The 13,421-nt window shown below is 34.7% G+C and overlaps 2 protein-coding genes and 1 pseudogene across 8 annotated transcripts; 1 reads left to right on the top strand and 2 right to left on the bottom strand.

Annotated features, from left to right (window-relative positions):
- Positions 1-1,182: 1,182 nt before the first annotated feature.
- On the bottom strand, positions 1,183-3,559 carry LOC306856061 (coiled-coil domain-containing protein 90B, mitochondrial-like; annotated as a pseudogene). Its single transcript, XR_013786115.1, has 7 exons — positions 2,945-3,559; positions 2,169-2,272; positions 1,985-2,088; positions 1,767-1,823; positions 1,590-1,661; positions 1,429-1,482; positions 1,183-1,263 (listed from the first exon to the last, which is right to left on the bottom strand). The product of XR_013786115.1 is annotated as a coiled-coil domain-containing protein 90B, mitochondrial-like (transcript).
- LOC306856058 (dolichyl pyrophosphate Glc1Man9GlcNAc2 alpha-1,3-glucosyltransferase-like) lies at positions 2,844-8,403 on the top strand (the record flags this gene model as incomplete). 6 transcript variants are annotated; one of them, XM_079395034.1, is made up of 13 exons in its annotated part: positions 2,844-3,006; positions 4,132-4,210; positions 4,292-4,485; positions 4,633-4,724; positions 4,831-4,898; positions 5,087-5,213; positions 5,355-5,458; positions 6,011-6,131; positions 6,266-6,405; positions 6,549-6,688; positions 6,763-6,860; positions 6,946-7,018; positions 7,107-7,699. In XM_079395034.1, exons 3-13 carry the CDS (start codon positions 4,382-4,384, stop codon positions 7,339-7,341), a joined length of 1,302 nt encoding a protein of 433 aa, XP_079251160.1. In that variant the 5' UTR covers positions 2,844-3,006; positions 4,132-4,210; positions 4,292-4,381. The 6 variants fall into 6 exon arrangements, with proteins under 6 accessions (XP_079251160.1, XP_079251161.1, XP_079251158.1 ...); XM_079395035.1 differs by having other exon boundaries at positions 2,973-3,380; XM_079395032.1 differs by lacking the exon at positions 2,844-3,006 and adding an exon at positions 3,848-3,970 and having other exon boundaries at positions 7,107-8,403.
- On the bottom strand, positions 7,962-12,820 carry LOC306856060 (guanylyl cyclase-activating protein 3-like). The gene is made up of 4 exons (XM_079395043.1): positions 12,538-12,820; positions 11,402-11,551; positions 10,699-10,786; positions 7,962-10,621 (listed from the first exon to the last, which is right to left on the bottom strand). Exons 1-4 carry the CDS (start codon positions 12,730-12,732, stop codon positions 10,482-10,484), a joined length of 573 nt encoding a protein of 190 aa, XP_079251169.1. The 5' UTR covers positions 12,733-12,820; the 3' UTR covers positions 7,962-10,481.
- Positions 12,821-13,421: the final 601 nt, after the last annotated feature.

Raw genomic sequence — 13,421 nt, 5'->3', positions numbered from 1 at the left:
TTTTTTATCCTAATAAGTAGTATATTTTCATCACATGCTTAGCTCTGTGGTTCAATATGTTAAGTGAAATGACTGCAATATATGAGAAAAAGCTTTTGGATAAGGTTGAATAACCCCTATACAAAATAGGACAGAAAAAAAGTGGCATCGTCTGAATTCTTTCTATAGAGAGAGAGAGATAGATAATATTTGTCTTCATGCACACAAACATGCCCACAAAAACTTTATTGAAATGTCTTTTTTCTTTTGCACTTGCATGAAAGGTAATGTTGGGAGAAATCTTTTAAAAATGTGTTGAAAATGTTGATGTAAAAATGAAAAAAATGTCCAAACTGTATTTATAGCCAATAATAAAAAATAAACAACTGATGGAATTTATATGTCATACTAAAGGCATAATATATTGGTCTAAAGCAGAGATGCCCAAACTAAAATTGGCCCATGATGACCTCTGATTTAGCCCACCATATCATATAACACCACCAACAAAAAAAGGAAAGAAATGTCATTAAAGAATATTTTCAATTTTAATTTATATTTTCGTTTTAACTTTATTATTATTAGTGCATTTAAATGTAGAGAATATAGGTAATTTTTATTTTAATATAATATATTTGGACATAATGCAACATTTACTTTTCGACCCACGGACTTGAAACAATTTAGATTTTTGGCCCTACGTAGTTAAACATTTAGGCCCCTCAGATCTAAAGAAACTTAAAGAACACATTTATGTTGCTCACATAAAAAACATGTAATATTGAAATGTAAAAATATAATAAAACATATATACATCTGCATCATTAAAACAAAAGGCAGAAATTTAAAGATAAAAACTCCAGACATGAATTCTCTCCTGTTTGGTGAGATTCATTTCCAGAAGCGATAGAATCCCAAAGCAATTGCCAAGCAGGTGAAGATGCATGCTGTGAAACAAAATAATAATTAAAAAAAACAGATGATTCAATTAACGTTCTTAGTGCCCATAAAATTAAATTGCATAATAATATCAGGCATACCAAAGCATTTAATTCATTAATTTTTGTCCGTTATCAAATTCAATGTCTAATCTGAAGGACTTCCAAACAAGTCACTGCTAAGTCAGACATATGTAGAGATACAGTAGCTGTCAATGGTTTGAAAAGCATCTTGAGTACATACCTGCAAGATATCTAATCGTCTCTAGCTTGAGTGATTCCAGGAGGGTTTTCAAAGAGGCAACTTGTATGTCTATTTTCTTTGAGGTTTCTACAGCTTCACTTTCTATGAAGAAAAAGAACTTGACTGTAAAAATTTTATATTTTTATATGAATTATGATAACAGCATTATGTAATTACACTGAATAGAAAAGCTTTCTTGTAATCATAACTCAAATGATTGTGTTGCTGTTAAAACTTGCTGTGATCACAATTATTTGTAAACCTTACCATTCTTTGGAACTCTGTTCTAACTTCCATAAGTTTCTTTTCTTGTTCTGTAAACTGGAATAAAAAAATAAAAATTTTATAAAATTAAATGTGTGTGTATATTTTTTTTTGTTTTTTTATATCAAACTTGCACAAAATGTTAACAAGTAATGTACACATACCATGTCTGTAACTCTACTTCGCTCCAAATTAATGTCTAACTTTGCATCTGCTCTGATTTTTTGGCTATCTTCCTTCAATGTAAACATACAAAGATAAATAAAGTGCACGGAAATAATGGTACTGTGCAGAATGATTATTCAAATTAACACAAAATTCTTCTATCTACTTCTACTCACCAGTAGTCTGTTCTTTATTTGCTCCAGCTCTGTTTTCATTTTTTGCAAGTGAAATAACTGAGAAGGTAAAGAACTGAATAACATTGTCTATGACACACTTCAATGAGTTATATTAGTATTAATACTTTGTGGACAAACAGGTTTTTACTTTATTTGGTGTGTTCTGATTGTAGAGCCAAAAACAAAGGATGAAATACAGGTTTAAACTTTATTCTTACTGCATTTTCGGAGCGTAAATTGGCAAATTCACTCTTCTCCAGGATAACCATGTCTCTTTCCTGATAGCATCTAGATGAGCCATGATTTGTTGTAGAGCTATTTCCTAGACCAGATGAAGAAACCATATCATTCAATGGGGTTTATTAATCATATCTACTGACAGCAGTTTTGTTGGCTGTGTACCTGATGGGCTCCAGTGACCATGTCTCTGTATACAATGTCCATATTGGCTGTAGTAAGAGTCACCAGTGCTGTGACAATCACTTCTGCCGGTCTCTTTTCAAAGCCTGGATTACATATGCAGAGAAAATGCTTAATTTTTGGCAAGATCTAAACAAGCATTACATAATTAATACATTTAGTAAATTTAAAATATCTGTACACTTCCATTTGTGTCTCGAAATCTTAAATAAGACAATAAATTAAAATAAAAACTCCAACAAATAGTGAAAGTGACGTGACATACTGCGAAGTATGGTGACCCATACTCGGTGCTCTGCATTTAACCCATCCAAAGTGCACTACAGCAGTGAACACACACACCGTGAACACACCCGGTCCCGGAGCAGTAAAATTGTCATGCGTTTTAACCCAGGGGTGTCCAAACTTGGTCTTTGAGGGCCGGTGTCCTGCAGAGTTTAGCTCCAACCCTAATTAAACACACCTGAAGCAGCTAATCAAGCTCTTACTAGGCATACTAGAAGCTTCCATGCAGGTGTGTTGAGGCAAGTTAGAGCTAAACTCTGCAGGACACCAGCCCTCCAGGACCGAGTTTGGACAGCCCTGTTTTAACCAATAAATATTAAAATGGCTTGCCATACTGATTAGAAAAGGTACTTATCCAGAGGCGTCAACTCCACTTTTCTCACATCGTATTAACAGCAGTCGTTTTACGGAAACCTATACGTCTGTAAACCCTTGAAATGTGCAACTGCACTGTATCGTCGAACAACACTTACGTCTCTGATGACACATTGGATGGATGTTGAGTTGATGCAGTTTTTGACAGCGAGGAGAACTGGTATTGTCTCCGTATAAACATTCCCCAGCATGACATTGTTATATATAAAGTTATATGGCTAAACTAAAATGATTATTTATGTGGGAAGTAATTGTTATGCGCATTTAGCTTCTAAAGTTATACTTTTTGTAAACTAAACTGCTCAACAACAGCCAAGACGAACTCTGGTGTCTGTCTTTGCACTGAACGACAATAATATAGCACCTTTCAGGGTCAAATCGATGTAGTTTCCTGTTTTGGTTCACTTTAGAAGACGTTTCGAAGAGTTTTTTTCTCTCTCTTTTTGATGGTAGAAATAGAATAAGCTACTAGGAAGCCAGTTAGCATGAAACAAGTGAGGCTTAGTAGCCCGGATGTTGTCTCAAATTTATCAGGTACGATAGTTCTGAAGAATATTTTTCAACTTTTAACTATTCACTATGTATTTTAAATAAACAAATTTCTATTAAAGTTAATTGTTGCGAATCGCGATAAGTTATGCGTGAATTAACTGTTATCCATTCGAGACGAGAGCGCTACTGAAGTGTCACGATGTTATTTAACTTACTTCAGCGCTTTTGTATGATTGACCAATCACAGTCGTTTATACAGTCTCTGTATAAGCGTTCAAAACATCAATTTATAGGGATTTCTGGGCCGGATTTCTTATTGTATATTAGCAACCGACTTTTAATTTTCAAATTTCAAAAATGATGTATTTTAGTGAACAAATAGGCTATCTCATACAAAACAACGTCCTGATATACATTTGGCTCTGAGGAGCTTTCTGAGCCGCCGCGCGCCCCCTGCAGGAGAACATGTCAGCAACATTGCGCCACCCAAAGCTTATAACTCGGCTTATAGAAATAAAGTTTTATTTTCATTCGGAAACTGTCATGGCTGCGCCCATGAGTAACGATCAGAGCGTTTTTTTTGCTCTGGCTCTCGGAGTTTCATTTCTTAAATGTCTTTTGATAAATGCCTAGTAAGTGAATTTCTCTCACATAGTATACTTTTACACTCATGTGATCACATTAAAACGGAAAGCCCATTACTATGTTAGAACAGCGACCCTTCATTCTGTCTGTCTTTCACGAAGAGGAAATAATAGTAATGCCAAGCAATTGAATATTTATTGTATTTCAGCCATTCTACGGACTTTGAAGTGCATCGGAACTGGCTTGCCCTGACTCACAGTCTGCCAGCATCACAGTGGTATTATGAGGTAGTCATATGGATTACATACAGTTTTCAAACAATTACATACACGGGTTTTAATTTTGTGGTTTATTTTTAATATTTTCAGGCTACGTCTGAGTGGACACTGGATTATCCTCCCCTGTTTGCTTGGTTTGAATATGGACTTTCTCATATTGCCCAGTTTTTTGATAAGGAGATGCTGGTTGTTCAGAACCTGAATTATGCAAGTCCAGCCACAATCCTGTTCCAAAGACTGTCAGTCATTGTGGCTGACGTGGTCTTCTTTTATGCGGTTAAAGAGTATGTAGCTTCTACATGCCACAATTTGATCCAAAGTAGTTTTTTGTGCCTTTTTCTTTTTAGGTTTGAAAGATATTTTTGAAGAAAGACAATGTTAAAGGCTTGCTTATGTTGAATCTGAGATGAAGAACATTTGTACTATTCTAGATGCTGCAAATGTTTGAGAGAAGACAAAGGAAAGCCGTCTTTTATCCTGACAGTGTTGTTGCTGTGGAACTTCGGCCTTCTAATTGTTGATCGTATCCTTGGAGATCTGGCACACTAATAAGCCACGCATGCCCTGATGTGGCTCAGACATTGATTTCCCTTACCTGATATTAATTTTGCTTAACTGAATTCCTGCAGATATTCATTTCCAGTATAATGGATTCCTGTTTGGAGTTCTTCTTTTATCAATAGCAAGACATTTCCAGGTATTAGCTGTCATTTCTGTTATTTTGGGAGTTTCATAATTAATACATAACTAAGACATAACTAATAATCTGAATTTTGAAATAAATTTGTATTATACATGTTTTTAAATAGAATTTCATTATATGTTGTCTGATTTGACTTTGACTTTCTGCAAAGTTTTTTGGAATTTGAGTTTTTATCTTAACAGAATAGACACTTTGAGGGGGCCTTGCTGTTCTCAGTACTTTTAAACTTGAAGCATATATATCTATACATCGCACCTGCATACGGTATCTACCTGCTGAGATGTTTTTGTTTCATCCAGAGCAATGCAGGTACTAAAATCTTTATCATATATATATATATATGTGTATGTATGTATGTATGCGTGCGTGTGTGTGTGTGTGTGTGTGTGTTCACATAGACGGCACAAAGACTATTTGTGTAAAATTGTACATAAAAATCTTGTTTTTCAGATGGATCTTTGCAGTTGAGAAGTTTCAGTGTTGTGCGGCTTGTAACACTAGGAACTATTGTCTTGTCTACATTCGCAGTGTCGTTTGGACCCTTTATAGCACTGGTTTGTTATCAATATATGAACAAAGCTCTTCATATAATCACATACTGTTCAACTGTAAAGTCAGTTTAAATGTTTATTTTTATTCAGCAAGGATGCATTAAATTGATCAAAAGTGGGAGTAAAGACTTTTTTAATGATACTTAAGATTTCTATTTTGAATAAATGCTGTTCTTTTAAACTTTTCTGTATTTTATTTTATGATTTTATTTATTTATATATATATATATATATATATATATGTATGTGTATGTATTAGAGGGATCATGTGACTGAACTGGAGTAATGGCTGATGAAAATTCAGCTTTGCCATCACAGAAATAAATAATTATTATTCTGTGGACAAAATATATTAAAATAGAAAACTTCTTAATTTTGAAAGAAACAATATCGATAGTAATAGTAATAATAATAGTATTATTTCACAATATTATTGCTTTTGCTGTACTTTTGATCAAATAAATCCAGTCTTTGTGAGCATAATTTGATTTGCAAATTAGTTTTATTTTATCACAGAGGTTCATTGATACATTTTATTTGTCTTTATTCATCAAGGGTCAGCTTCCACAAGTCCTGTCACGACTCTTCCCTTTCAAGCGTGGTCTGTGTCATGCGTACTGGGCACCAAACATCTGGGCACTTTACAATATAGCAGATAAAGCTTTTTCCATCCTGGGTATGTTCAATAACTCAAACAATTGTATTGTTTTGCTATAGGTTAATAATTTGTATGTTCATATAATGAGCATTGTCACAATATGTCACTGTCCAATTTATTTTATCCTGATCATTGCTAATTCACGTATTTAGGTGTGAAATTCAAACTGCTTGATATAAACACACTTCCCAAGGCCTCAATGACTGGTGGTCTGGTTCAGGAGTTTCAGCACTCTGTGCTTCCTTCAGTCTCTCCTTTAGCAACCCTTGTTTGTACATTACTCTCAATATTGGTGAGTTCTGACTATTCAAATAGATGGCCTCGATTTTATTCATTGACACAAAATGAATAATGATCAATACAAAAGAGAAAATTGATTTCTAGATTTGCCAAGCTCTGATGCATATACCATTTTTGTCACTTTGTCTCTTGCAGCCTGCACTTTTCAGGATATGGCATCGACCTAATGGAGCGAGAGGATTCTTGCGCTGCCTTGTCATTTGTGCCCTTGGATCCTTTATTTTTGGTTGGCATGTGCATGAGAAAGCTGTTCTGATGGCCATTCTTCCTTTAAGGTGTTAATCTGATGATGTTCTTACATAAGCACGTCCTGCCAGCCGCCTACTAAAAATGGTCTCTTGATTTTCAGTTTGCTCGCTGTGGAGAGTAGAGAGGATGCCAGGATTTTTCTAATCCTCAGTATAACCGGTCATTATTCCCTATTTCCACTCCTCTTCACAACTCAAGGTACCTGTTGTTCATTACATCTCACAACAAGAGTTTTGCATCATCACTGATTGCAATTCTTAAACATTTCAATTCTTAATTCCAGAGTTGCCCATCAAAATATTTCTCATGTTGCTTTTTACAATCTTCAGTCTCACTTCGCTAAAAACACTGTTCAGGTAAGTACATTAAAATGGGATCACTGGGCCATTATTGCCTTTGTTTTAGCAAAGTATTGGTAATGTGATTCTTCGTTTGTTTTTTCAGGAAGGGCGGTGCCTTGTTGAACCCACTGGAAGCGATGTATCTCTTGGGCCTGATTCCTCTTGAGCTGATTTGTGAGTTTGTTTACCCGCTGACAGTCTGGCAGAAGACATTTCCCTTCCTCCCTCTCATGCTCACCTCCATTTACTGTGCACTGGGAGTGACATATGCCTTCATCAGACTATACATTTCATTGTTGACGTGTTCAGACACCACTAAAAAGATTAAAAAGCAGTGAATCGTGTGATTCAGATGCTGGAGGCTGTTCATTTCTGATGAGTTGGATGAAAAATTTTCATTGGACCAAAATGAATGATTTGGAGCTGATATCTTGGGATTTGTTTGGGGATGGTTTGTAGGATATGAGTATCTTGGTTCTCAGTTGTTTATTTCTTTAAACAATGATATAATGTAGCGTATGGATACAAATGTTTATTTTTCAAGGTGTTTCTATAAATGTATTTGCTTAGTAAACCTGCCTATGGCCTGCAGTGTTATTATCAAATGAAACTATTAAAACGCATTTTGAAATAAAGCTGAAATAAGTTATATACAAATATTAGACTGAAAAACATAAAAATAAAGAAATGTTGCTGAAATAAATGTAAGTACTACAATCACTAAAAATGAAGTTAAATAGAAATACTACAAAAGGTAATAAAAATGAAAGCAGATACCAAAACTAATTAGCATTAAAATAAAAGCATTTAAAATGTATAAAAAAGCTAATTTAAAATATTAATAGTATACAAATAAAACTAAAATGACCTCCTTTTAAACATGGGTTTGATGAAATCATTTTATCAATAAGGCAACATAAATGTTCCATACCAGTTGACATATTACCTGATTCTAAGTACGGTAAAATGATACCTTTATTGTTTTTCCTGAAATATTTCTCGAGTGAAAATCATCAAATACAGAGATTCATCACTGGAGGCAAGTGTGCAGTGCAGGGTATGAAAACGATAATCTCAAAGCTTCATATCGAGCATTTGTGGCTTCCATTAATAACATTATTTAAAAATCATCATGCTGAAGAAATCCCATCTTACTGCCTCAGTTCCAGGGCCTCATTCATAGCACAAAATCCACACCAATGTTCAGATTTATAAAATCGATCATTGATGTGGAAAATGCTTAGTGTCGCTTAAGGTTCTAAGAAGGTGTATGCACTTTTTTGTGTGTATGTTTGTTCACACGTACACATATTTGAGGAATGATCTTAGATCAAATGTAGAACGGTTTCTGTGCAACATTTTATAAACAAGACCTCCGGTTTCTGGTGTGCATCCAACTGAACAATGTCTCACTCATGTTTATCCACTGTATGCTATGGTTACACAATTAGAATTTAGTGCTAAAAGATCAAGCCTGAGTCTAGACAGACATATTGTAACTGTCTGCATATTAGTGATGCTGTTAAAATATTTCAGAGAGTAAAAGCACTTTTAGAGTCCCTTTGTGATTTGCCTGTGTATTTCAATGCAAGGCTTATCCAAAGGACTCAGGACTGGTAAAACACAAACTCATGCAGACCTCTAAACAGCAACATTATAGAAATATACATTAAAATATGTGCATTATATATTCAGAATTTTGGGATCAGTAAGATTTTTTAAATGTTTATTTTATTTTTTTACGCTCACCAAGGCTGCATTTATTTGATAAATAAAGGAAAAATAGTAATATTGTGAAATATTAAAATTTATAGTAACAGTTTTATTTATTGCATTTTAAAGTATAATTTATTCCTGTGATGCAAAACTGAATTTTCAGCATTAATCTAGTCTTAAGTGTCAGACGATCCTTCAGAAATCATTCTGATATGCTGATTTGATACTTTTCTTATTATCAATATTGAAAACTGCTGTGTTGCTTAATTTTTGTGGAAACTGATACTTTTTTCAGGATGTTTTGATTAATAGAATAACAGCATTTTTTTGTAGAAATCTTTGCTAACATTATAAATGTTTTTACTGTCACTTTTGATTAGTTTAATGTGTCCTTCCTGAATAAGATTTTTTTTTTCTTCCAAATATAAAATTCTTACTGAACCCAAACCTTTGTATATACAAGTCTGAAATATGCAGTTCATAATTTTAAATACTTTTAGTTTTACTGTTTTGACAGCTAAGTTTAGATCAGCTAAAAAGACATACGGAAATGCATTTAATGAATTTCTTCTGCACCTACTGTATCAGCTAACTTTATCAGGTAAATTTGATACTTTCCTTCGATAAAGTGCTTTATTTGTGATGATATATCAGTGGTTCTCAACTGGTGGGTCTCAATGAGAAATGGGTCTTAGGTTTGTTCTGATGGGTCACAGACAGAAAAATAAACAGGCACAACTTCCCACATGGTTAATAACATCAAAGATGTTGATCTCAACATTTTGTGGCCAAATATTGTGTTTATGGATTTACCAAATTGTTACATTTCCAATTTAGCCTGGTCATATTACTAGTGTACACTCTTAAAAATAAAGGTGCTTCAAAAAGGTTCTTCAAGCGATGCCATAGAAGAACCATTTTTGGTTCCACAAAGAACCATTCAGTCAAAGGTTCTTTAAAGAACATCTCTTCCTTACCTTTTTGTAATCTGAAGAACCTTCTTTCACCACAAAGAACCTTTTGTGAAACAGAAAGGCTCTTCAGTTCTTAAAGGTTCTTTATGGAACCATTTAGACAAAGGTCCTTCTATGGCATTGTGAACAAGCACCTTTATTTTTAAGAGTGAATTATTGGGCCTATTCTGGTCCATTGTAATATATAACATTCTGTAGAAATATTTCATTTACAGGTACTTTTTGTACAATAAACTATTTTTGTTCTGTGTTGGGTTGCCATTTGATGTCCAGTGTAAAACAGTTGAGAACCACTGCTCTATATACATTAATTTCACAGTTTTAAGTGCAATTCAGGCCACGTCGGCAATGGACTGTCTCAGAGTTCACTCTCAGAGTAATATAGCGATGCCATAAACAGTTCATGGATTATATGGTGTGCTCACCCAATGAAAGTCACTAGACATGTGCTCAGTGTTCTCCACGGAGCCTTTCCTTAAAAAGCCCCACATTGCCTAAGTCTTGCCAGCACTTCATTAGTCTCCTGAATCCCTTATAGCATTAGAAGATCAATGTTCAGCTGAGGACAGCTCAGATGCAAGGCTTGGTATCTCCACTTGGGTCAGACAGCGCCTTGCTTGGGCAAAAGTCTTAAGTTCCCCCGAGAGTTTTCTGTTGAGGAAATCGCACAGGTGTGGTGGGAAGCTGCATCTGTTCCTCAAGAGTGGGAATACCAAACTCTTAATTCATTTGGTTTTCAGATGGGGAATTGTCTGGTTTCTCTGTCCTTAAAATGGAGTTTATCCAGCCTAACTCGCATTGATTGGTTTCTGTCGCCCTTCAACAATAATGACCAGGACTGGAGTGAGGTCCATCAGTTTCTTCAGCATATCCATAATGTCAGGATGATCTTTGGCTCCTTCAATGAACTCCTCCAGCGTCAGTTCACCTGACAGTTTAAATAAAGAGAGATGTAGAATATATAAAATGCATAATGATGAGGATTATAAGTCAACTGGTTCTCACCTTCTCCGTTAACATCAATCTTTTCAAATATAAGAGCCACTACTTCCTCTGGCACAATCTCACGATTTCTTGTGATGTCTTGTATAGCCTGTTGTAGTACAAAACAACATAGAATTTCAGAACTTTTTTAAATAGAAACATCGATGAAAATCTATTATGATTTCCCATCCCTAGAACTGCAGCATTATTGTATGGAGAAGTCAGGCAGCCACCTGAGGTCATCTGAACATGACACGCAACACTATTTCCACTCTAAGAAGTGTCGATCTCAATGACCTCAATACAGAAACAGCACCAGAAATACAGTTCTCTAACTGGATTAAATCAGATCATCTACAAGTTAAGCAGACTGATCCAGTGTCCATGTTATCCTGACCTGACCTGCAGTCAGGTTCTATTTTTGGTTCGTTCACAAAGAAAATATAAATGTAAATAATTCAGTGATTATCCTAAGCAGAGGTTAACATGGCATCAGTTGCGTCCCATATTATGTGCTTATGCACTATTCTGTTATGTTTTGTTGTATAAATAGTGCGCGAGTGTTCACACTGAAAATTCCAAAAAGCAAAACGTGCACTTTAAATATGCGGATAATGCACTTAAATAACCAAAAAACTAAGTGTGGAGTTTTGGACACTTCATGCACTTATCTCTGACAGCTTTAATTGTCGTAATGTTAAAAAACATTAAAATGTTCACTTACAGTAAATATTGTTTCCAATTCATCCTTGTCAATTTTTCCATTGCCATCCTGGTCAAAAAGTTTAAAGTACCATTTGAGTTTCTGGTTGATTTCCCCCTTGAGCATTAAGCTGACAGCAGCAATATATTCCACAAAATCTATGTATCCATCCTAAAGAAAAGAGAGAGAGAGAGAGAGAGAGGGACAGGTCATAATACAAGATGTTTTGTTTTAAAATGAACAATCCAGGAGATCCAAGATCATCATGTTAGATTGTTTTTTTTTTTAACCTTAATCAATGTAAGCTTTTTATCGTTGTTACATTGTAAGCTTTTCTCCTCTAAGCTGTATCTCAACGTAGTACTTGACTCAAAATATCAGTAAACCAATCAAGTGAGCTTGGAAGAGTTACACAAAAAAAGTAACCTCCATATTTCTTATTAAACATCATCATATGTTGTCGACAGTCCCCATATAGCAAAATATAAAAATTAAACAAAATGGCCAAAAAAATTTAGCTAGAATAAATGTTAAAATACATTTAGTTGCTAATATTTCCTCATATATGTTTGCCAGTTTTTAGCTATATTATTTTAATATATTTATACTGTCCAAATTATACTTTAAAAATAACATTTTGCACTGACCTAAAATGCATTTTAAGACTGCATTGGAAGTATTTTCTCAGCTGTTGAAGTAAATTTTTTAGCATATTTTGGCATTTGAACAAAGCAAAATGGTAACAATATTTTATATTTTCAATATAAATGTTATTTTTATTTTACTATACATATACTTATTTACTATCAGCATATATTTGCCACATATTTTGATCATTTTGTCAGTGGGTCAGAAGGCTTTGCAAATATTAATATTGTGCAGTTTTATCCAAAGTAAATCAGAAATCAGATATTAATTTGCTGCCTCTTCCGAGTAATACCTGTGTAAATGAGAAATGGTTTACCAGCAGAATTTGCTTTTTTTTTTACCAATCTGATCTCTGGTGCACAAGTTTATTTGAAACATCCATTTAAGATCAAACAACATAAATGATAGCTATGTAACAGGTCTGCAAAGATGATTTGCAAGATTGCAGAATTGATTGATATTACATGCAAATGTAACCAAGATAAATCACTTTAAGAATGAATCCTCACCCCATCCGTGTCGAAAGTGAAGAACACTTGGTCCACATAACTGTTAGCATCCTCATTCATCCCCTGCAGTCCCAGGATGGACTTGAGCTCAAAAAGTGTGATCAGGCCTGATGGAGACTCCCGCATGAACTTGTTGTACCAGTGGTGCATGTCCTCAGCGAGGATGTCATCCAGACTTACGTGTGTGTTCCCCATGGCTGTGCCCTGCAGCCCTCGCTGGTCCAGGCGGTTGCAGGCCTGTGAGCTCTGATGGTGAGGTGCAGACTGGCCTCCACGATACTGAATGTCTGAACCTATTAGATCCAGGTACCAATAAAAAGAGGTGGCACCTTAAAATAACTACTGCTAATGGGATAATGGCAAGGCTTGACCGTTAAAGAGTAACTGGCACAGAGTAGAGAATGCAGCGTTCAGCCTCCAGATGAACCGTTTGTGCGGTCATTGTAGTGCAGAGTGCATCAGAGGCCAACTCTCACTGTGCTTTATTACAGGCCTGGAAGGTCCAACAATTATAGTTATCCATCCGTCTCTCAATGCAGACTTTAAATGACTCTTATTTTTACAAAATAAGTTTAAAACTTAGTGAGTACATACAACTGATACTTGAGCTTAGTGAGTGATACAATTCTGGCTGATACTGATTAATGTTTTCATATCATAGCTGATAATGATATTAAAATTCTATAGTATTTTGTCTCAATATATATAAAAAAAAACTATAAGCAATAATTTTAAAGACTACAAGTAAATATTGGCATTGCAACAATACAGTGTGTCTGTGTAAAATGGATATTCATTTTGTAATTTGCTATTATGATTATTTTCATATTATGGCTGATAACATTAACATTCTATACTATTTTGTCTGAATATTAAAAAAGTAA

Source organism: Barbus barbus (assembly GCF_936440315.1).
Source record: "Barbus barbus genome assembly, chromosome: 36".
Classification (NCBI taxonomy): Eukaryota; Metazoa; Chordata; class Actinopteri; order Cypriniformes; family Cyprinidae; genus Barbus; species Barbus barbus.
Note: the sequence above shows the minus strand (reverse complement) of the source record. Positions and strands in the feature narration are given on the sequence as shown.